At 40.6% G+C, this 23621-nt stretch overlaps 2 protein-coding genes across 4 annotated transcripts in view; both read right to left on the reverse strand.

Moving 5' to 3' along the window:
* Positions 1–1423, reverse strand: part of TRPC1 (transient receptor potential cation channel subfamily C member 1) — a 38477-nt gene extending 37054 nt beyond the window's left edge. Inside the window, exon 1 of the mRNA XM_005303274.4 lies at positions 901–1423. Within this exon, the coding sequence (XP_005303331.1) occupies positions 901–1036 (136 nt within the window). The 5' untranslated portion in view covers positions 1037–1423. The remainder of the gene's footprint in view (positions 1–900) is intronic.
* Positions 1424–4036: 2613 nt separating this feature from the next.
* The window catches only part of PLS1 (plastin 1), a 78611-nt gene continuing 59026 nt past the window's right edge, over positions 4037–23621 (reverse strand). For all 3 annotated transcript variants that reach the window (XM_005303269.5, XM_024108074.3, XM_065557951.1), the window contains 6 exons: positions 16697–16775; positions 14578–14692; positions 13053–13186; positions 9789–9912; positions 5496–5620; positions 4037–5024 (listed from right to left, as the gene is read on the reverse strand). In XM_005303269.5, coding sequence (XP_005303326.2) covers positions 4889–5024; positions 5496–5620; positions 9789–9912; positions 13053–13186; positions 14578–14692; positions 16697–16775 — 713 coding nt within the window. In that variant the 3' untranslated portion in view covers positions 4037–4888. The remainder of the gene's footprint in view (positions 5025–5495; positions 5621–9788; positions 9913–13052; positions 13187–14577; positions 14693–16696; positions 16776–23621) is intronic.

A 23621-nucleotide genomic window follows, 5' to 3' on the forward strand; every position in this document is an offset into this window, starting at 1 on the left:
CTATTCAGGAAAGTATTAAGTTTCTGCTTATGTCCCACCAGTACAAACTCATGTATAAGTGCTTTTCAATAATCGGGGCAATGATGCCTATGTACTGTATGAGACCAAAGAGGAGCCAAGTCAGAGTTTGTCTCTTTTTCAACGTTATTATTTAAATGGCTCTTTTCTAATTTGACTCTTATTTGTCAGTGTTACAAGTTTTTAATTATAAAAACATAATCATCAGATTATGATGCAGCATTATTGAACCCACTCACCCCTGATTCACACAGGAGGAAGAAACCAGAGAGAAGTAATACAGAACTTTCCCTGGGACTCATAGATCCATGTTATGGGACAGGAAGCAAATTATTATGTGCAGGGGCCTCCACAAGGTGCAACACACTGGAAAGTATGGTCCCTGCCTGGAACAGATTACAAGCCATAAGAAGTCCCCCGCTTTCACTCGTCTCTACTTTTATTGCCTTTTATGTCCTTTATATTTCCCTGTGTGTAAAAGTTCATATGATGGATAGTTGTCTCCTCCGCCTGCTAACTTCCGCTGTGGTGCCCGGGCTTCTTTCATTGTGTTCTAATGTAAACATCCAATAACAATTCAATGGGCAAAAAAGGTCTCCGGCTAAAGAGGCGCTTTGTGCAGCCTGCGCTGCGAGGAGACCTTTGACCCCAGCCCTAACCTAATTATACCTCTGGGCTATCCCTCCCCTGAAATCCCACTGGGAGAAAAGGCATTGCGGGGCCTGAGCCCGGTTCCCCTCCGGGCCGGCTCCCTGCCCAGCGCAGCTCCCGGCGGGCAGAGACCCGGTGCAGGCCCGCTCCGGCCCCCGAAGAGGGGCGGCGCCCCGCCCCGCCCCGCGACACACGACCCCGATAGCGGCTGGGGGCGGGCCGCGGCCGCACCTTTGTCGCAGGCCAGCAGGAAGAGCTTCTCGTCCAGGGTGGTCTCCTCCTTCACCTGCCTCACGTCCTTCAGCGCCAGCAGCTTGTTGGGGGAGGCCGAGGCGGACGGGTCCGCGCTCTGGTACAAGGCGGCCATGGCGCCGGCTCCGCCAGGCCCATCGGGGTGCGGGGGGCCCGGACCAGTCAGCCCCGGGGTTGCCCACGCAGTGGGCCGCCGAAAGCCGCCTCGCACCGGGACAACGGTGCCGTAAGCCCGTTACTGTCAACACAGAGCAGGGCGGGGAGCTACCTCTCGCCCCGCTGGGTGCGCAGGCGCGGATGGAGCCACGGGCCCCGGAGGGGCTGGGCCTGGCTGGAGGACGCGGGGCGGGACCCGGGACTCAGGGAGGCCAGACTCCGATGCCTCAGGCTGTGGCAACTGCTTCTCCCACTCTCTCCGCTCAGCGGCGCTGGCCGCCCGGGGAGCCCGCCCCCGCCAGGTGCATTAACGGCCCCGCGCCATGGCCGTTCTCCTTCTTTTCCTAAGCCCCCCCCTTCCTCCTCATCTCGCTGTTCCTCCTGAGCCCCTTTTCTCCCCCTTGTTCCCAGGGGTGTCCCTTGCTCTGGGGCAAGGGGGGCAGGTTTTATGCAGCCTGAGAGGCGGCCTCAGTGCTGGGGTAGCTCAGTACCTCCCACACTAAAAAGATGATGGTGTTAGTTATTGCTATCTCACAATTTTATCATGAGTCTTATGTGGTGATTTTCTTCACTCTGCCCCTCCCCCCCAAGAAGTCACGTGATTTCATGAGAGACACAGCTTTCATTTAAAAAAAAACAGTATATTTTTAGCCCTCATGGTTGTGGAGAAAACATGAGACGTGAGTCCTAAAAGCACTCCAAAAAAGAATTTTAAAATGTGGGGGGATTTTTTAATGCACACCCTGTCCATGGTGCAAGACTGACTTCCTCCCTTTGTATCAGAGGGGTAGCCTCTGCTATGTACATCGGCCAAACTGAACAGTTCCTACGTAAAAGGATAAATGGACACAAAGCAGATATTAGGAATGGCAATATACAAAAACCTGTAGGAGAACACTTCAGTCTCCCGGGACACACAATAGCAGATTTAAAGGTAGCCATCCTGCAGCAAAAAAACTTCAGGACCAGACTTCAAAGAGAAACTGCTGAGCTTCATCTGCAAATTTGACACCATCAGCTCAGGATTAAACAAAGACTGAATGGCTAGCTAACTACAAAAGCAGTTTCTCCTCCCTTGGTGTTCACACCTCAACTGCTAGAAGAGGGCCTCATCCTCCCTGATTGAACTAACCTCGTTATCTCTAGCCTGACTCACTCTTGCTTGCATATTTATACCTGCCTCTGAAAATTTCTACTACATGCATCTGACGAAGTGGGTATTCACCCACGAAAGCTCATGCTCCAATACGTCTGTAAGTCTATAAGGTGCCACAGGACTCTGCTGCTTTTCCTCCCTTTGATCACGCATCTGAGCAGAATTCCTCTGGGCTGCCTCCACTGGCTCCTTAGATCCCTTTGAGGAGCAGTGGGTGCTGTCTGGGGTTCTCTGCTCAGCATAGGCGTTGACTCTGTGGGTGCTCCAGCCCTGGAGGCTCAGAGCACCCATGGAAAAAAATTAGTGGGTGCTTAGCACCCACTGGCAACCAGCTCTCCGCTAGCGCCTCCTATCTGCCTTTGGCCCTACCAATCAACTCCTCCCCTGCTCCAGGATCAGCTGTTCCCAGGCATGCAGGAGGCAAGGGGCGGGAAAGGGAGGAGCTGGGACTGGTATGCCTGAGGGAGGGAGCGGAACTGGGTGGGAAGAAGCTGGGATGGTGTGGGGAGGGGGCTTGGGCGGAACAGGGATGGGAAGAAACAGGGTGGGGGTTTGGGGAAAGAGGCCTGGTGGAGTGAGGCTCGAGCACCCCCCGGGCCCGGAGGAAACCAGTGCCTGTGCAGCACGGTGTCCCCCTCAGGTTCCCTACACTTTGGTTCCTATTTTCTTATTAATTGACCTCCGGAATCATTTGAGCCCCAGGTTCAGTTGCTCCTCCCCTTAGGCTGGAGGATGGACCTTCAGATGCTCCCAGATATCAATAGGTAGTTATCCCTAGAAACCATGTTCACAGCAATCAGAGTAACTCTGCACACCTGGGAGTGAGCCATGCAGGACTGTCATGTTTTTTCTAGTGTGACAGTTTAGCAATAGTTTATAACAGACAGTGGGGCATACAGAGCAACCCGTTGTCAGAGAAGCCTGGTCAAAAAAATACTTTTTTCACTTTTGAAGCTGTGTATCTCAGGAAGAAGGATAATGGTATTGGAGGGTATTAGTTCCTGTAGTATGGAGGCTGAGCAAAAAAGACTTTAGATTCAATCTATCTTAAATAAAGACTTCCAGCCATGAACTAACTTGTCTCCAGAACCAAGCTAATTGCATCAAATCTTGTGTCAGAAGATTCAGTTCCCTGGCCATGGGTTGGATGTCTTCTAATGCAATTGAGGATAGAAATAATAATAGAATAATATTGGCAAATATTAACAGCTTTATTATGGACCAGGTGGGCATTGCCCCTATGAATCACCAAGCAAAGAAAGGCTCTGTACCCCATCACTAATCCTCTGACAGCCATTCAGTATCACCTTATATAATATCATCTAGTTTGAGGTGTCCTCTTTGTGTCAGTATGCTGTGTCAGATATTAGATTACTAATATTTAGTCTAATCCTGTTTGTTCATTGTTCTTGTATCTTGCTTTTAGTTGCTTTTATTGTTTTCATGTTTTGGGAGACAATGTGGCTGCTTTTACTTTTTTTTCACTCCACAATTACTAGGTATTTAGTTGAGTACTCTGCCTTATTTGGCTGCTTTTAAAATAATTTTATTAAATATTGAAGTACCATAAGTGTTTGGCTAACATTTATAGGTACAGACAAAGGAATACAAATGCTCCTTTCCAAAATCATAATCAAATAACTTTTAGTCTTTCTCCGTGCAGAAGATACTGCAATGTGTTGGTTTTTGTATGTTTCCAGGAAGAATTTCTTTCAATCAAGGCACCCTTTCTATGACATTGATCTTCTCTGACAGAAAAATAGATATACACGTGTTCATTTAAAATAAAATTCCAAAAGAAAATGCAGTACATATAAGCTGAGTCCCCAAACTGGACTGGCCAGCTCTCTTTATTGCTTTCTGATACAACAATTTATGAAAGTTCAGATATTTACTCCAGCTGCAAGGGTTAATATAAACACAGATCTTCCAGTAATGTCCATGGTACACATTTGCCTTACTATTTAGTGTTATTCTTCACTTTGATGAAAGTTTGTTGTTTTGTAAAAAAACAATCTGATACATTTAGGTGTTTACCCCCATATGAAAGATTCAACAACATTATGAATAACATCACTAAATTCTAGACAATATGGTGATCACAGGTCCAAACTAGCTTCAATAAAGTCAGTGGCAAGACTCTCATTGACTTCAGCAGGAATTGGATCAGGCCTTCAGAGAATAAGGCAATGATGCTGATCCTTGTTCAGTTTAGGGAAAATATAACAGTGTTCAAATGGACTTTCACACAGCTATGACTACACGTAAACAACACCCACAAAAATATATATTCACAGCAGATCCTGAAATAACATATTTTAAAAGCTGCTGATCCTTTTCACTCTATGAAAACAGTATGAACCAGGCTTGATTTACAAGATTTTTTAAAAAGCAATACAAGAATGTAACCTTAATTCGGTAATGAACATATTCTGATAGAACTATTAACACATAAATAATTCATATAATATGAAATTGTTTGAATGAAACCTTCACTAGTATAAACAAGTTATTAAAATGTAATTAATGAATATATATCCATACTTGCACATACAAATTTATCTCTGTTTTTATATCCACTAAACTTCAGAATCTTGTAAACTGTGAGGCATTTATTGTGTTTAACATGGCAGAAACTTTTATTAAATGTCTTAATTATTTTATTTTGTTCAGTCCTCTTCCCATCAAGCACGCAAACACTGTCATAACCATTTTTGGCTTCACTTCTACTAGATCGTCTGGCAGTGCATAAATACGAGCACCAATCTTTCGAGCAACTGAAATGGCATATCTTGAAAAAACAAGAGAGAAAATAATATTATTTTACTAGTATCTATTCCCTACATTTTGAGACATACCATAACTATTAACACATTTTGATAAAAAGGTAAAATATACACATCCAGTCAATATTTCAATGTTGGGGAAATGAATGTAATTGACTGAACAAAAATAAGTATTAACAGTTGCACTGAGACATTTATTTTGCTTGAATCTACTGGAGCATTTTTCTTAACTATTAGGGGCTATGTCAGACTATTAATATAAGAACTTCAGTGGAGTTGCCAGTTTACAGCAGCAGTGAATTTGGCTTGGTATTTTCAATATGCTAGAAAAAAATCTAGAAATTTTACCATTTAAAATGTCATTTATCCATATTTAAAAAACAAATGTAGGTGAATATAATTCTCTTTTGATGTATCAGTAATTCAGAAGCTTGATTTCTGTGCAAGAAAATATAAAATATGATTTAAACACTTACTTAGCATTATTCAATTTGTCTTGTTCAGAAAGATCTTCTCTCTTGACCATTTCTTGACGAATTGCTTTTGGTGCAATGGCATCTATTAAATCTAGTACAGGTAAACTAGTGCTAATAGATTTGTCCTAAAAGAAAGAGTTAATGAATTAATTAATATTAATCAATAGGTTTCCTTTAATTCTCCTAGTAGTATTTTTATAATGCAAACTAAAAATTTATGGCAACTTATTTTTTTTTAAAGATAGCATCATACTTTATTCTTCTACTTTATTTTCTCTTTTTACTACTTAAAGGTCCAATCCTGCTTTCCTTGTCTGTGGAAAACTTATGGTAAAGTCAGCAGGAGTTTTCAAAGATCAGGTTAATAATCCATATAGTTTTTCTCTTTCAGAACTGGTACTGCTAAACAAATATGAACAGTTTGCTTCATTTAGTGACACCAGTATTGTTATTAACAGCAGTGACTGATCTTTTAGATTGTAAGATCTTCAAGACAGCCATGGTTTTAATTTTTATGTATTGGGCACATTGTTGATGCTAAAAAAACTAAATTTCTTTTTCCTAGTTAATAATCCTTAGTTAGTTCATTACAGAATTGGCCACAAGCGATGTCTTTGGTGTGAGCTTTGAGGTACAAATTGACCTGGGGTAAGTGGCTGGTCTCTTGGGACTTAAAGCAAACTGAATCTTTTGTGATCTTTGCTGTATAGCAACCAACTAAGTTCAGCTTGCCTGGGTGGCAAGATAGACTGGAATATCCAAGAGGACTGTCTGTGACTCCATGGTTAGACTGTTACAGTGCTTCAGGAGTTCACATTTGTTACTGGGTTGGTGAAATCTAATTACAAAACATATAACCCATTTGGGGTCTCTGCACAGCTTTCTTGACAGTCTGTCCGGAGGCAGGCACTCATGAACGTGACCCACTCCAGACAGCATGACAAAGGCAAAGGTGTCCTCAGGGCTGCTCTAATTTGTGCCTGGCTGCCAGCATCCCCAAAGACAGTTCTGGCAGCTAGGGGTTGATAGAGTTTAATGGCACTCAAGCCATGCCCTCAAGTTTATGTCATCTGGTCATTCCTTACATAGGGAACAGCCACAGTTGACCAGGTGAGCTAGCTTTATGGCCCTGTGATGGGATCTTGACCCCACACCATCCCATGAAGGGATCAAAATTGGCTCAGAAGGGGCTATTTGACAGGGTGGGCTACACCTGGGTGAGCTGGGTGGGGGAAGAGAGATATACAATCCTAACTGAACCTGAAGCCCAGCAGGGCAGGATAAGGCTGGGCTTGTATAAAACCAGTGAGAGAAGAGCAGAAGGGGGTGGGAAGAGTTTCAGCAGTCACACTCAGGGTTGAGAGAAAGGAGTAGGAGGAAGCCTAGAGAAAACAGCAGCAAAGGTGAGACCACATGGATCTTAGCTGCTGATTGGGTCCTGAGACTGGAACCCAGAGTAGAGGGTGGGCCTGGGTTCCCCTACCAGCCACTGGGGGAGTGGTATGGACTTGGCAGTGGACTGTGAAGATCTGCCAGAGGCAGTTTGTTTAGAGAGAGATTGATATCCCACGAGGCGGGGACTATAATGACCTGGCCAGAGGGCCAAGCCATGAAGAGGAAGTGCTGCAGCTCATGAGGCATAAAAGAGGCTGCAGAGTGAGAAATTGGAACAAAGGGCTGAGAAATCTCAAGTGGCGAGTTAATCCCCAGATACACCACAAGGAGGTGCCACTACAGTGAGTGGAGCAGACACTGTGACAGGCCCCTGCTGCTGCCACTGAGATGGAAGAGCTGGTCCCTAATCTTTTCTTCAAAGGTGCAACTTTCAACTTCATGTTATATTTTTCTATGACATGTCATGCAATTATATAATGGAAAAGTCAGGGTCAACCCTCACTGACCCCTACACACTTGCCAAGTTCAACCTTTCCTGTGCAGTCATCAAATCTTCTGTTTCACTCTGGAAACAATCATCTTATGCTGTGGTCTGACTTCCCACCTACAACCATGCATTGTCCATTCATTAAATATTAATGCCATGTAGAGGAGTTAACGCTTGTCAAACCAACAGTAACATCTGCACCAATTTGCTATGGACTTTAGTCCCCCATCCCCAGGGGATCATGCCACATCAAGGCATTGTTCCTCACCAGCTAGCAGTGCCCCATTACAATGTTGCTGTGGAGATGCAGAAAGCAGCATAGCTGATGTCTCTGTCTGTCTAGCCCTCCCTGCCCAAACATACACTTCACATGTGCAGTTGTTTTCTTCCCTCCACTTGTATAAGAAGAGAGAACATCATTCCCCATATTGCTGTTTTACTTCTTGCCCTACTTTTCAGAGTTCTCTCCTATTTCCAAGGTAATAAGCTATTTTTCCCTATGTATAAATAAATGACCAAGCTTTGAAAGGAGTCCTAAGCAGTCCAAATACTGTTAAAGCTTCTTTAAAAAAATCAGAAAGTTATTGCCTGAATAACATTTCAGTGTACATGAGTATTTTCATCTTTTCCCCTTTCCCCTAATGGAACTATTTCCTGCTGCCAGTTTATGGCCTACTCTGTCTGTTTCTAGAATTCAGACGGTACTTTGAGAATTTTGTTTCTAAGATGTGCTTCCTCTTAACCTTAAAATAGCAGGTGCCTCTGCTGCATTTGCTTCTGTCCAACTGTTACAGCAGATGAGCAGCCTAGTGCAAGATGAGTCACGAGATCAATCAGCAGGAGGTGCGAAAGCTGGGAAGCAGTTGGCTCCATTCCCTAAGAGCTCATCATATAATCCAAGTGATGTGCCTGCCCTCACCAACCAGATTAAACCTAAGGTTTCCAGTTCACTCCAATTCTCATAGTGCCACCAGAATCTGTGCATTTAATCATAGCACTTCATTAGTTTATATGAGAAGATTAAGCTGATGTATGTCTCCCCAAATTCAGAGGTCAAAAAATCTCTGTAATTCTAATTACTTGGGCTGTTGCCAATCCAGCATGGTTCTATTTTAATGGTCTATAATGAATTTCAGTGACCTATGACCCTCTGTAGTCTATACATGCATGCTATTTGGTTTTGTTGGAAACCGAAGACTGAAGAAAAATTCTAATAATAAATGTCTAATTATTCTTACTGATGCATATGTCTATAGAACAGTCAGGTTTTTTTTTAAGTGGAGGGGGGGGAATATATCAAGTAATATTTCCTTAGATCTAAAATGAGACACTGAAAAAATACTTTTCAGTAATTTTTATGATTTACCATTGTCAGACCAATCAATTTTTAACAAGAGTTTATTAATGAAGATAATGGGCCAGATTCTCTTCTCATTTACACCTGATTTATACCAGTGTTATTACTGATTTACACAGGTTTAAATGAAAATTGGACATTTTGTTGAGCGAAATCCTTGAATAACTGTGTTGCACAACATTTAAATATCTCAAATATTTAAATAGCTTGGCTCTTCATCTCCTCCCGTGGCCAGCATAGATGCCTAACTCTTTGAAAGTGTGCACTGAAGTTGCATGCTTATAGTGGGGTTATACTGATGTGCAAGTGTGGTTATCAATCTATCATTTCAAAAGAGAGAAATAAAGACACTCTTGAGTGATTGGGCAGATGTGTATTAAATGCAGAAGGATAAACTTTTTCTATCAATTTTTCCTTTTCCATTTGGCAAATATATTTCCCCTGTGTTTCTACAAAGTACAAGCTGACATTGATCTGTTTTGTTAGGTCTGCTGTGCATTCGTAGAGGTGTCAGCACAAATCGGTGACTACAGTTTGTGGTTAACTTGTGCTCCCTCTGCTATTCTGCTACAGCACAGGAGAAGATAGTTTCAAAGGGCTGAAATATTTCAAAAGTGCTGAGAAATTATTTCAAAACAAGATACATTTTCAGAATTGTACTCTATATTTGTATTAATAAATCTCAGAGTGCCCAAACCTCCATATTTGCACAGGATTATCAGGGAAGTGTCTAGTTAGCCACACTGGCACATGGAAAATTATAGACAAATTAAAAATAAAATAAAAATTGACAAAATAAAAATAAAAATTTGAAAATAATTTGGCTTTATAATCTTACATAAGCAGTAACTATCATTTGATTTTGCTTTTAATTTCTTATCACAAGAGTTGTGGAACATTTTTGAAGATAGAATCCCAAAGACATTCTTTTATCAGATTATGCCCATTGAAGGTAGAGCCAATGTTGAACCTAACCTATATAGCACTGTCCCTTTAAAAAGCCCATATCTGATTGATTTACTTGTCTTCTGTCCTGATATAGACTCTTGATTACCTTGAAGCTGGTAATTGAGGTTTTCTTGTTTGCATTTGCAAGAGTTTGATTTACCCATTTAATAATAATTTCATCGTTTACTTTTTCCCCCTCTCCAAGGTCTGATAGTACATTAAGAGTATACCTGTAACCAAAAGAAAACAGTGTTTGACTCTAAAAATGAAATACAGAACTATTCTGTGTTCCTAATATTATGCAGTAAAAGATAGTAAAATATTTCTTCAGGACAAGAGGAGTATGTACAAACCATTCACCTTATTTTACACTGTAAGCTGTTTTTGTCACCTATTTTTCTACTTCAAAAATATTTTGTTAGCTGTCACAAGAATATAACTATATTCCAGATATCATACTATCCACCATCAGATTTTCTACATATATTTTATTTACCATATCATAATTAACTTCATTTGGTGAAATTAAATGGTATATCAACTTGACCTCTAATCACTTAAAAAAGTTAAATAAAAGTCGTGAAGTCGTGTAAATACACTGCCCTGAATCTCTCTGCCAGTTTTTGTGGCTTAGAATCACATTTTTCTTTTATAAAAAAAAGTTGAAATTATTATACAAGATATTGTAGAATTTCCTGCTAGATCTACTAGGAGGACTTTGATTTCACAAATATAGATCTCAATCTTGCTTTGGGATCCACCAGAGTGAATTGCTGTTCCATACAATAAGGGAAATTGGGAGTAAAATGAAATAAATAATCTACTTTATAGCATTAATGCTGTCCAAGGATGGTGTTTGTCATAGGCGCTGGATTCCTCCCCCGTTCCACCCCAGGCCCCGCTCCCACCCCACCCCTTTCCCCAAGCCCCCACCCCGGCCCCGCCTCTTCCTGCATCCGCCCCATCTGCATCCCGCCTCTTTCCACCCTCGCTCCACCCCAGGTCCTGCCCCCCACCCTGCCTCTTCCTGCCCCGTCCCACCCCACCTCTTCCCGCCCAGTTATGCCCCCTCCCCACTGCTCCCTCTCCCTCCCAGCGCCTCCTGCATGCCACAAAACAGCTGATTACAGTGGGCAGGAGGTGCTGGGAGGGAGGGGGATGCTGATCGGTGGGGCAGCAGGCAGGCAGGCAGCACTTGGCGGGTGGGAGCTGCTGCCACTAATTTTTTTCTGTGGGTGCTCCAGCCCTGGAACACCCATGGAGTTGGCACCTATGATGTTTGTTTTGGTTTGCTGGGTTTTTGAAACTATGACTTTTTTAATTCTTGTCATTATTTCTTAGTCCATAAACCAGTTCTTCAATAATGGTACATTGTGAAAATTCTGAATTTCAAATATATAATGCCGGGACATTTCCAGATTTCCATTACCAGCCAATACATAAAATTGCACAAGAAAAAAAATTCAGCAATATCTGTTTAAGTAGAAATAGGATCATCTTAAGGAGAGATATCCAAGAGAACTTTGATCTCATGGAGAATTTCATTTTGTTCCAACAGTTGGTGTGACACGCTGGCACCCCCTTATTCACCACTGTCAGATAATTAGGATATGTTTTGCACAAAGTATGCTTTGCGAGGTATCATTCTAAAAGTCTTGATCTGATAGACATTAATTCTTGTTGGATTGTATGTGCTATCATCGTATGTGAAGTTATGAAGTCTGGCTATGTATGTGTTACTGAAACATACTGTGAGGCTGAAAACACCCACAAGCAGCCTTTCAGGTACAACATTAAAAAGGTCAAACCATGTTAATGGCTTATTGAGGAAATGCACACAAGCACAAGGATTACCCCAGATCTGTGTAGAAACCTCTCAGAGATAACACTACACAATGGGAACTGTTTGACCCAGGTCACAGCAAAAGAGCTTTCCAGCAAGTGGGAAGAAGATATAAATGGGGGAAATGACATAATGATGGTACCTCACTTTCCCTACAACAACACACCTGGAAACACCTGAAGAACAAAGACTGAACTGGGGGAAGTGATGGTCCCAAGCTAGAGGGATTTAAAGCAAAGGCAGCTTGTACATTAAGAATCTGCCAGCCCGTTTATCACTCAGGGTGAAAATTTATTAATTCATATTCTACCTATCTAGTATGTTAAGAACAGTTTGCATTTTTGTTTATTTACTAGGTAATCTGCTTTGATGTGTTTGCTATCACTTATAATCACTTAAAATCTATCTTTTTGTAGTTAATAAATTTATTTTATGTTTTAATCCAAACCAGTGTGCATTTGACTAAGGTGTCTGGGGAAAATCTCAGCTTGGTTACAAGTGTGCATGGTCCTCTTCACATTGAGGGAGAGGCGGACTGGATATTAAACCCAGCCAGATTTGACCAGGGCAGGACAGTACTGCTCTGGGGTCGTAGGCTGGGAGGCTGGTGGTTAGAAAGCCTGCATGTAACTGCAGTTGGGTGTATCCCTACCTGTGTGAATGCTGGTGAAAGTGCAAGCTTGGAGGGCCTTGCAGCTTGTCACAGCAGCACAGTGTGAGAGAGAGCCCAGGCTGGTGGGTCAGAGGGCTCAGTGGTACCCCAGTTCCAGGTGGCACCCCTGGGGGAACCCATCACAGTTGGTTCACTATTTGTTGTACACTCAGTATTTTTTCAGTTTTACACAGTTCATAATATGGGACAAATCTTTGGGTGGTATAAACTGCCATAGCTCCAACAAGGACTGTTGGCAGTGTTGCTGCCTTATTTCTAGGTGTTGATGATATTTTCAGAAAGCCAATACATAAGTACTTTATGGAATAGGGGAAATTTTGGACCCGTCATCATTGATGGTGGTTCTTAATTTACAAAAAGCCAAGATTTTTCTGTTGAATTGAAATAATTAAAAATGTTAAGAATATAAACAAGCTCTATTACTACTTTTGATTTCAAAATCAAGATGATTACTTCAACAAGAATTTGAACTGAAATTATTTAGATTCTGCTTTAATCCACAAAATTATTATTTTAATTTGGTGTTAATGAAATATGTCTTGATTTAATTTAATACAGTACAAAAGGCTAGGTTTCAGTCTTAAACAGGGGGAGGACTACTGTCCCTCTTTAATACTTACTGTAGCATTAATTCATACAGAGGACGGCAACAATGAGTATTTCACTGCAGCATACTGTATATTTCTATAATTTCTAGGCCCAAATATTTCAGTCTTCACTGTAGGCAGGGAAATTTAGCCCTTAGATTATGAACAAATTTGCAGTCTGGGTACAAAAAACTGACTAACTTTTCATGGTTTTGTGTGGATACCATTATGCTCTTCATGCATATAAGAATTTTAAAAACTCCTCACCTTCTCATCAGCTGCCACACCAATGCCAAGGTCAGAGTTGCATTGCCATCATTTAGGTCCTGTCCAGCAATACCAACCAGGGAGAATTTGGCCTTTGTCTTCCCAATTTCCACTGCATAATTACAATTCTCAATCTAAAAATGAAATGTTTAAACTTTATCGGTATAAAATATATTAATATCACATATAGGCTTAATAATATTTTGAGCGATCTTGTCCCAGTGTTACCCATGCTGAGACTGGGGACCATGTAAGGTCTATTAACTCTTTCAGAACTACTTTTAAGTCATTATACTGCTGCACCATTTTTGAAGATCAAAATACAAATTTTTAAGATTCCTGTGACAATCTTATTCCCAGTTGAATGAATGAAAATGATAGGTGCTGGAACTAGGGGTGAGGGGGGTGCTGCAGCACCCCCTGGCTTGAAGGGGTTTCCATTATATACAGGGTTTACACTTTGGTTCAATGACTCTCAGCACCCATACTATAAAAATTGTTCCAGCGCCCCTGATGAAAACATTACATTTGCATTCTCTGTCTGACAGAGCTGAGCACATGGAGTCAAAGTGACACCTGGTGTAAGCTGCTGCATCTCCATTGAAGTCAATGAAGTTGCACTTGTGTACATCAAGGCTGAGTCTGGATCATAGAGAAAATAAGGAAAAGACAGACCCAGCTGCAGGAACTTGGAGAAGGGTTATGGGATTCACTGTAAAATGTAAGATCCTAATTATAGATGCTGAGATTCTAAAATATAAAAGAAATGTGTCTGTTATAAATGAATCTAAGTGAATGCATCCTGTGTTGTAATCTAAAACTGCCAATGTATGTGGAAAAAAGGAGTTCTCACTTGACCATACTCCAATCATAATGGTCCTTTCTGCCTTAAAAATCTATGAATATGAATCCTAAACAATCAGAGTGAGTCTTTTTTATATTTAGGATACAAAATCTTTACAGACTTGTTTAAATAACAGCTAATCAATACACTTGGTCTCCATTTTTGGTGTTTCCATAATCATATAACTGACCAGAACCCCTAGATTTTGCAAGGCCTGTACAAACTCATACAGCCTGATGTAAAATTGCACTGTGAGGGAACATCCCCCACATTAACCCACTCATCCAATATCTAGGTCATGATCTTTTACTTTTCACAAGGATTCTAATGTGAACAAATGTTAGTTTCTGAAGTAACTCAAGTGTACTACACTGAGCAGAACTCATACAGCATAGACTAGCATTCATAAATTAAATGAATTTTCCCAGCTTCTCATACTACCAAAAAGTGATGTGTGTAAAAACCAAGAAGATACATATAGCAAAAATACTCCTTCTTCCTTGGGAAAATACCCCGGGGGTACTTTTAAGCAGGATTGTCTCAGTAAAACTGAAATATATGGCCAACTTAACTAAGAGCTAACAGTCTAGGGACACAAGATCACACAATTCAAGATGATACAATACAGTGCAGTAGTAGGTGTCCCTTATAACTGGAATGCACCACAGAATATTTACTGACTTTTTTCATATTACCACCAAGTGCAGGATACGGAGGTTTGTTAACATGGTTCCATTCGACTGGCACACGAATCATTTCATACAGCTGGAAGATCACTAAAGCATCAGCAAGGTCACTAGATCAAAGCAGCAGAAAAACAATTGAGAGTGCTTTTTAAGTATATTAACAAGACTATGAGACCCCTGAAAATGAACAGATGAGAGAATTCAAAAAAGAAATTCCACTCACATAAATAAAAAACCAAAACAAAACCCTGCACCAGTCTTGGAACAGGTTTCTCCACATTTATACCTTCCATTGGTTGATCCCTCCCATAAGTTAAATTAATTTCACAATTTTGTTATTCTCACATCTCTCACTGAATAGGCAGGACCACTGACAGTCCCTAGATATTGAATTTATAGCTGGTGTAGGGAAGCAACCACTAATAGTTAAGGTTGCCAAACAGTTGCCATTAAAATCCTCCATTTTGAGTTGTTCAGACCTTTCTGAAACATTCAAGGCTGAAATTCTCCATGCTTGGTTTCTGTCCATAGGTGAACATAGTTAGAAAGATTAAGCAAAAATAGTCTGAATAAGAAGAGAGTTAAGAAAACTATTATTTTCCCCATTATAAGTAGCATTCCTATTTTTTTAAACAGACCTACATTTGGAAATTAGTCATTAGTTGTTATTGTCCATTTTAAAACCATCTATACTATAGACAACCTCACTTTATATGAGTTATAAAACAAAATGGCCCAATGAATCCTAGTAGCATGAACACATGGAATCTGGTTTTACCAACAACATTTAAACATATACACATCATTGTTGCTCGCTGTATTACATTTTCAATTTGCTTGGATATGAACTAACTCCCTGCGCAGCACAATTTCAAAAATGATGAGAAATGTCAGAAAAGTAAGTGGATTTAATTTTTTTAACCCCCTATATATTTGAAGATTCCCTGAGTACAAAAGTTCCTATTTAAACTAATTTAAACTAGTAATAGAATAAATATAAAAATGTTTGCTATAGTTAGTCTCTGTGAGATATAGCAGAGGGAGGAAATCCTTGTCAGTGTTAAGAGTACCTTCCAAGATTTGGTTCTTTTTAGGTGAATGTGAAGGTTTAGCAAATCAGCTTGGATGCAACAGAGTATGAAAAAGTACAAGCAGATCTTAACTATTTGAAGGAAGCCAGCAAAACCTTTCTAGTTAGCTTGCAAATATTACTGTGAAATGAGTGGAGGTTAGCCCTGTGAGCCTACCATGATCACACCACCTGCAACTCCTCCCAGTCTACTATATCAGTATCTATATTTTCCCTGTTAGTTCAGAAATGATCTTAATTGCCTACATCACTTACTGAAACAATGAATAATATTTTGTACTTTCTAGTTTCTTTCATCCAAGGAGCTCAAAAGTCTTTTATAAACCTTAAGTCTCACCAAAATCCTTTTGAGATAGTTTAATTATTATATCCTTTTTACAGATGAATAAATGGAGGCACACAAAGGGTTTGTATAGGGTAGACTTTTTGCCCAAGACTTCCTCCTGGAGCTACTACCAATACAGATCCACTGGTGGTAGCAGTAATGGAAGATCTGAGGTGCTGGAAACAACAACTCTTTTAATCATCATGTCATAGTGTAGTCATGCACCCCACAACTGCTTATGCTATGGGACCAGAGAAAAGTATCAGAGTTGGATGTAAATTTCCTGACATATCTGACATTTACTCTTATCATTTAATAGTTAACACTAATTCTCATAACATGTTTTACTTGCTGTATATTATGAAATCCTTTTCTCTCGAACAGTTAACACTTATCTTATCTTAATTCCTGACATTCCGTATCAGGTTCTAGGTAACACCCAAACCAAATGTTTTAGACTAGCCAGTGCTCTACTTGCAAACTCACTGCAATGGGCTCACTACTTGATTTTTGCTTTTTAAAAAAATATTAAGTAATGCTGTTTTCTATTATTTATAGTTCTGTTGGAAATGCAGCTTCACTTTCTGGATATTGTTTTTGTGGGGTTTTCCAGTGAGACATAAATGTCTATTTAATTGCATCTAAAAGAGCTAATGACTAAATAAATAACTAAAAAAAAATCAGAATTCAAAGTTTTACCTGTACAAGTGGTTAATATATGGGCTTACACCCAGAGAATTCATCCAGTTCCGGAATGTCCTCTCTTCCTTACTTTCTCCTATAGCAATAGATGTAATCCATATTAATGACTTGGAGAAGATGTTTTAAAAGGCCAGGTTTAAATCATTTATACGCATACACCACCAAAAGTTATTCTGAATAGTTCTTGTGCTAGTTTTTTTCTTGAAAATGTGTGTACCTTTTCTATAGGAGTAATCTCTATTGGCCAAGGGATGGAGAAAGTCCTGACACACTCAAGATCTCCGGATTCTGGGCACAAGGCCAGACACATCACAGGGAAGACTTGGGGAATATATTTTCTATAAGAATGTTTTTCCATACAATACAATATCGGACATATTATTGGTTTGTATTTTAGACATTTAAGATTTGTATTGTGGAGCAAGTGCTGAGGAGTAATAGCAATGTTAATGATCAAGTGAAATCCACTAGAAGCTAGTTTGATTGATACTGTGATAAACAGCATGTTTAAATCTGTTTTATGTGGCATCTGTCTGTCAAAGGTATTTCTAGAGCACCTATTGTCATGGTATCTTAATCTCTTAAAGACAGTACAACTTCTGTCCTCTCTCCAGAGAACCCCAGTATTTTCTGCTTCTACATACAGTACTTCCCCAGCAGGAGCTCAAAGCACTGGGGACATGATCTTTTCCCTTGAGAGACTTTTCCAGTGCAATAGACCTCAGTTTTTCAGTTTGCATGGCTGCAGACTCAATATGACAGCATTGCATTGGTTAAGATGTCTTCCCAGCCAAGAGGGCTAGATGCTTCTTGAAGTTTTAAATGGCAACTTTGCTTCTGGGGAATCCAGAAAATTCTGTGGAAAAACAAATTTGCGCTTTCCACAGATTTGAATTGTCCTTATTTACCTTGATGACTAGTACCTAGTCATCAATAAGGCTGCTTTCACACTCTGACAGAATGATTTGCCAGGCTACTGGTTTTTCCCTACTACTTGTGGAGTTACGCTTCCTGTGTGCACTCTTATTTCCTAACTTCCTCTCTCACTCATCCTTGTTTATTGACCAGGAAGTACCTGGTATTACAATACTTTTCCTTGTGTACCTTTTCATTAAACCTCTGTGTTACACTATTTATGATATAATACAGCACATGCCATTTGCTTTTCAATAAATAGCACATTTAAGAAATAACAATAAGAAACACTTAAGATGAAAATGTGTGCCTGGAAAATACTTATTATTCTATTAGGATGATGATCCACAGTACACAAGTTACAACTTTTTCTCCCCGCTCAGGGATGTTTTTATTTAAGAGAGATGAACTATCCTGAAACAGTGGAAGAGTGATAGTCACAGAACTTGAATGCAGCAGCATCTGAACGAAGCTTTGATTTACATTTTGTTTGTTTCTTAATAGTTAATGTTACTGAGTTTGTTCAAACTAGGTTAAACAACAACAGAAGAATCTCATTTGGTCTTGTAATTAGAGCTGGACGGAGGACAATTCCATTTTGCAACAACTTTTGAGGTTTTGAAATTTGTTTTCATTCTCCATTGAAACAAAATCAACACCTTTCAAATGTTTTTGCAAAATGGAATTGTGTCAAAATGACCATCATCAGATTAAAAAGGTCAGTTTTTTTATTCAGGTGTCTCTCCAGTCAGCAGTGACAAGAGAGCCCCAGATCTCAGAAACCTGTGAATTAAAATGTTGTCAGAAATGATACATCTCTGTAAAATGTATCAGCTTCAATGATTCAATGTATTCCGACAAACTACCTTTAGTCAAAAATGTTCCAACCCACTCTAATTGTAATTAGTATTGGGATTAATTTTAGGCACATTGGAAACTTACAAGACTTTCATTCTACAGCAGATTTTTTAAGTTTTGGGGTCTTTCAGTCATGTGTAATTCAGTATTCCTGGTTTCACTTTCAAACTGATGTTTACTAATAAAAACCTACCCCCAAAAAGAAGAAGCATTTATTGATAAATGTGTGTTAAAACAAAACAAAATGGAAACTATTTTAACATTCAACCCACTCCCTGCATTTCTGTCATCATTTCTTGTCAATTTCATAGTTGAAGGACTAGGTGGGAGGCTAAAGGATGCCAAAAAGTTGCCAGATTAGACCTAAACAATTTGATTGTACAACAGGATATTTATTTAAAACTTTCCAATATTTTTCTGTTAAAAATACTCAAAACTAGAAAGACTATATATTAAGAACATAAGAACGGCCATACTGAGTCAGACCAATGGTCCATCTAGCCCAGTATCCTGTCTTCCGACAGTGGCCAATGCCACGTGCTTCACAGGGAATGAACAAAACAGGCAATCATCAAGTAGTCCACCAACTGTCATCCACTCCCAGCTTCTGGCAAGCTGACAAGTACTAATTTAAGGAGAATAGAAATGATATATTCTGGACCTAAATCCCTTTTTGGATTAGTGGAGATTTTAAGACCTATCGATCTCTTGGTTAGTTTGGGGTAACTAAAAATCAATCCCTGACTGAAATGTAGGACATTGGTCCATTCCCAAGACAAAAGCCAAATGCTTCCAAGAAAACATACTAAGGAAACATAGATACTAAAGAAAATATTGAGCAACTCCACTCACACTGAGAATCTTAAAGAGCATGCTGAACACTGCCAAAAGAATCCAAACTAGACAAATAGGAGCAATAGCATGCAAGTTGAAAAGTGCAGTTCTGACTAGTAGGAATTCAGGAACTAAAAATAGCTTACTATATTTAATATGCCACTCTAAAAAAGATCCTTTAAGATACATCACATAAGAATTCTTAAGTTTTCCAGATGTCTGAAAACTGACCAGCCATTTTCCCATTTTCTTGTTCAAAAAATATCTTGTGAACAACTGTGAGGTCATATATTCTGCTACATGGTGCAAAAGAAAGTCAAATAATGGAAAACCCACAGAAATGGGGCATGGAGCCATCCAGAGGAGAAAGATGGTTATGAGATAGCTTCCCTCATATCACACAGCCACTTCTCTCCTCTCTGACACCACTGTACTAGGCAGCTGAGTGAGGAGTAGCCAAGAAGATGGTCATAGGTGTCCAAGGAATAGCTATTTAGCATGGTACAGTTCTCTCTCAGCGCAGCAGAACTTTTGGTGAAACTTGCTACATAAGTTACTATTGCTCTGAGTAGAAATAATTTCCTCTCTGTGGCTTTAACAGCCCATGGAAGGAGTATGAGCTGCCAGTTGGCCAGGCAGTGACACCACAGCGGAGACAAAAAGCATACTGCGGGGAACATGGATGGGCGATGTTTCATTGGACAGAGATTTTTAGGACTCAGCCTTCTATGAGAAATGCAAGCCCAGTTGTTTTACTTTCCTGACAGATCCCACTCCCAGAGGGCACAATGCAAAAGAGCAGTAGCCCAATAAAGGTCATGCAACTATGGGGGTCAGTGCTTTTCTTCTCTGCAGTTTTATATGGGAAGAAGAGCACCTTGAAAGGGCCTGTCCTTTGTCCCTATACATGCAGATCACCACAGAGATTAAGCATTATCCAATACATGGAAAGGAGGACAGAATTAATGCTCAGCCAGCTTTCATTAACTTAAACTCAAACAAGACAGGAAAGGACAGGGGTAACTACACTCCGCTCTTTCATGGGGAAATAATCACTAGCAGGAAAGTGAAGCCTTTCCTGTAGGTGTATAGTTAAAGTTTCAACTACCCTCCAGCCAACTTTTCCTAGGCATTAGATCCTGGATCTTGGCAGGGTCCCACTCCCACTGTGTGGGTAATTCAAGAGAATTGTGTGGGTAATTCCACTGAAAGAAGCTAGATGGCATATGTATTGAATTGAGGAAGTCTTGCCCCCATGTTATAAATGCATTATGTTATATCTGTGTTTTTCATGATTGTGACGGCATATTAAAACAAAGATAGCAGTGTAAGAACAATGCAAAACCAACCAGGAGAAAAGGACAGAAGTGGTTATAGTAATAGAAAAATCAAAAAGATTTTAGGACAAATACATTTACGGAGTATAGAAAAGTACTAAATACAGTACCTACATTAGGAGGGGTCAAATCTGCATTTCATGAGGCAAAATAGGAAAGTGTTATAAATTATGAGTCAGATTATGACAGCCATTGATGACAAAACTATAACGAAATGAATGTTTTATCTTTTATATAACAACACCGGGGGAAAAACAATACTGGTGTGAATGCTGCTCATACTACAGTACTCAAGGGGAAATGAAGAGCAGAACAAAACACTACCAGTAACGCCTTCTGTCTGAAATATATTTATTTTGATTATGCAAATTTATGTGACTGCATACTTATATTATAGATAGGGGAGAAGAAGAGAGAGTTGTATCAGTGCCACAATATAGATAACAGTATTAGGATTCTCCTCATCTCTAAAATGGATATTATAGGGTTGTGAGTTAAAGTTGCCTGACACTTTACATTACAAGACCCTTTTTTCAGTTACCTATAATGTTTCCAAATTTTAACTAGTAAGGCTGAAATTTTCCATGCCAGATCTCTGGTTTGGTCTAAATATTTTTGAAAAGTTTCAGCAAAATGATTCAACTATTTCTGAGAATGACGTTAGAGAAAAAAAATATTGTTTGTCCATGTTAAAAAAGTTGATACAAACCATTTCAGTGAGAGAAGTACTAACATCTCCATGCTTTGGTACAGAGACTTGAAATTTGGCAGAGGTGTTACATTAGCATAAGGGATGTGCCTTTTGCCATCCATGTGAAAATCCACCTGAATTTGGCCAAGTTTTGAGCCTCTGAAAACTGCAACTCATTACAGGTTTGTTAAAGTTTGGCAGCATTTCTTTGAAGATTCCATCCCCACAAAATATATTCCATCCCCACAAAGTTCCTACATGCCAACTGTACTGAGCATGTGCCTTCCTCGTGGAATGACTAAGCATGCTGCATCCCAAGTCTTGAGGGAAAGAATAGGACTTTTCCTGCAAATGTTCCTTCTGGATGTCAAGGATAGCTGTGGTGCCAGACACTAAAACTGAAAAAGGGAGATTGTACATCTTATGCTCTCAGTGCCCCCATGGTTGCCCACCAGACAGCCTGGAGGAGAAGAAAGCAGCAACCTGACTTGCCAGAATGCAGAGGGTGGGAAGTGGGGAGAAACACAGAGAGGCAGCTGGAGACAGAGGGGCAGACTGAAAAATCCAGGTTGTGGGAGATAGAAGAAATGAGGGTGAGGGACAGGCTAGGCACGATGGGAGCAGAAAGGAACAGGAACTGGTTGTGGGAAAACAGGCGCAGAGAGAGGGATAGGAGAGGCAGGCTGGAGGAAATAGGGCAGAAGGGTCTGTAATCACTAGAGTGCACTCCCCTTCAGAACCAGGAATAGAATTCAGTATTCTCGAGCCTTAGTGTTCCTCTGCTGTCAGCAAATAGTTTTGCTATTTTTGTATATACACCTCTATCCCGATATAACGCTGTCCTCGGGAGCCAAAAAAATCTTACCGCGTCATAGGTGAAACTGCGTTATATCGAACTTGCTTTGATCCGCCGGAGCGCGCAGCCTCCCCTCCCCCCAGAGCACTGCTTTACCGCGTTATATCCAAATTCATGTTATATTGGGTCACGTTATATCAGGTAGAGGTGTAATTATATACAATACTAATGTTAGAGATGGACCTGAATTCACGCATCCCCAAATTTTGGGGAAGTATGGATACAAATCCAGCCCCAAATTTCTCAGTTGACACCGATCAATATAATGTATGAAATCAAAACTACAGATCTTGACATCCTCACTCTATGGGTCTGGATCCGAACTCTGTAGCTTTGGGCCATTTAATATACACATATTAACCTCAGAAATTAGGAAGTTGCCCCCTGCCTATAACAATATACAATTGAGGTATAGCAGAATGCGGTTTTATATCAGTGGACTTCATATCATGTTATAGATTGTGGCAGGGATGGGGAGAGAGGATGGCCTTATATGACCAACCTATAGGCAAAATTCATTACTGAGTTCTATTCACTACTGATTTATACTGTACCTAAGATCCATATTCTTGTTCACATTTACATGTAATTAATTTTAAATAAATTTCTTAATCATGTGGCACTTTGGGCATGGGTGGCGGGTGGAGCCCCTCTCTGGGGAGGCTAGCCCCCAGCTCTGCCCCGTCTGCCCGTGCCCTCCCCACGGCCAGAGCCTCGAAACCCCCTGCCCCACCGCCCATGGCCAGAGCCACTAGCCCCCACCCCCCACTGCAGGAGCCGAGCCTCCCCCCGCCCTGAGGAGCCCAGGGCTGGCCGCAGCCATGCCATGCCTCCCCTCCCCAGACCCAATCGGCCCGCCACCCAGGAGAAAAGCATCTGTAGAAAACACTTCTGATATGCCCCATGCAGCAGCAGGTCCAGGGTGGCTGAGAAGGTGGTATGTGCTCAGCCACCCCAGAACCTGCATGGGGCATAATAAAGCAAAAACTTCGCTGCCAAACCCCGCAACCGGGGGTCCGGTGGCCACAGCAATGCCAAGGGAGGCCTCCCCTGGCCTATTATACCCGCCGCCCATGACTTTAGGCCTTATTTTGCTCTTGGGTACAAGCAACCATCTCCAATGGACTTTTAATAGCAGTTCTTGGCTCTTTGTGTTTAAAAGTGCTGGAAAATTAAATGGAATTCTGTTTGTCATGTGAAGGGATACTAGGACAAGAATTTTAGAATATGCCTGTCTTTACTCAACCCTTTTAAGAGAATAGTGCAGTTCTGCTACATCTATTAACCTGTTCCTAAAAGAAAGTCCAGATAATGTGCAATGAAATGTTCGTATAAAAATCCCTGAGAGTGCAGTACAACACCACGATACCAAGCGCTTCTTGGCATGCAACCCAGGTAGTGGTATTGCCATAAACCATGGAGGAAGCCACA

Source organism: Chrysemys picta, chromosome 9 (genome assembly GCF_011386835.1).
Source record: "Chrysemys picta bellii isolate R12L10 chromosome 9, ASM1138683v2, whole genome shotgun sequence".
Taxonomy (NCBI): Eukaryota; Metazoa; Chordata; order Testudines; family Emydidae; genus Chrysemys; species Chrysemys picta.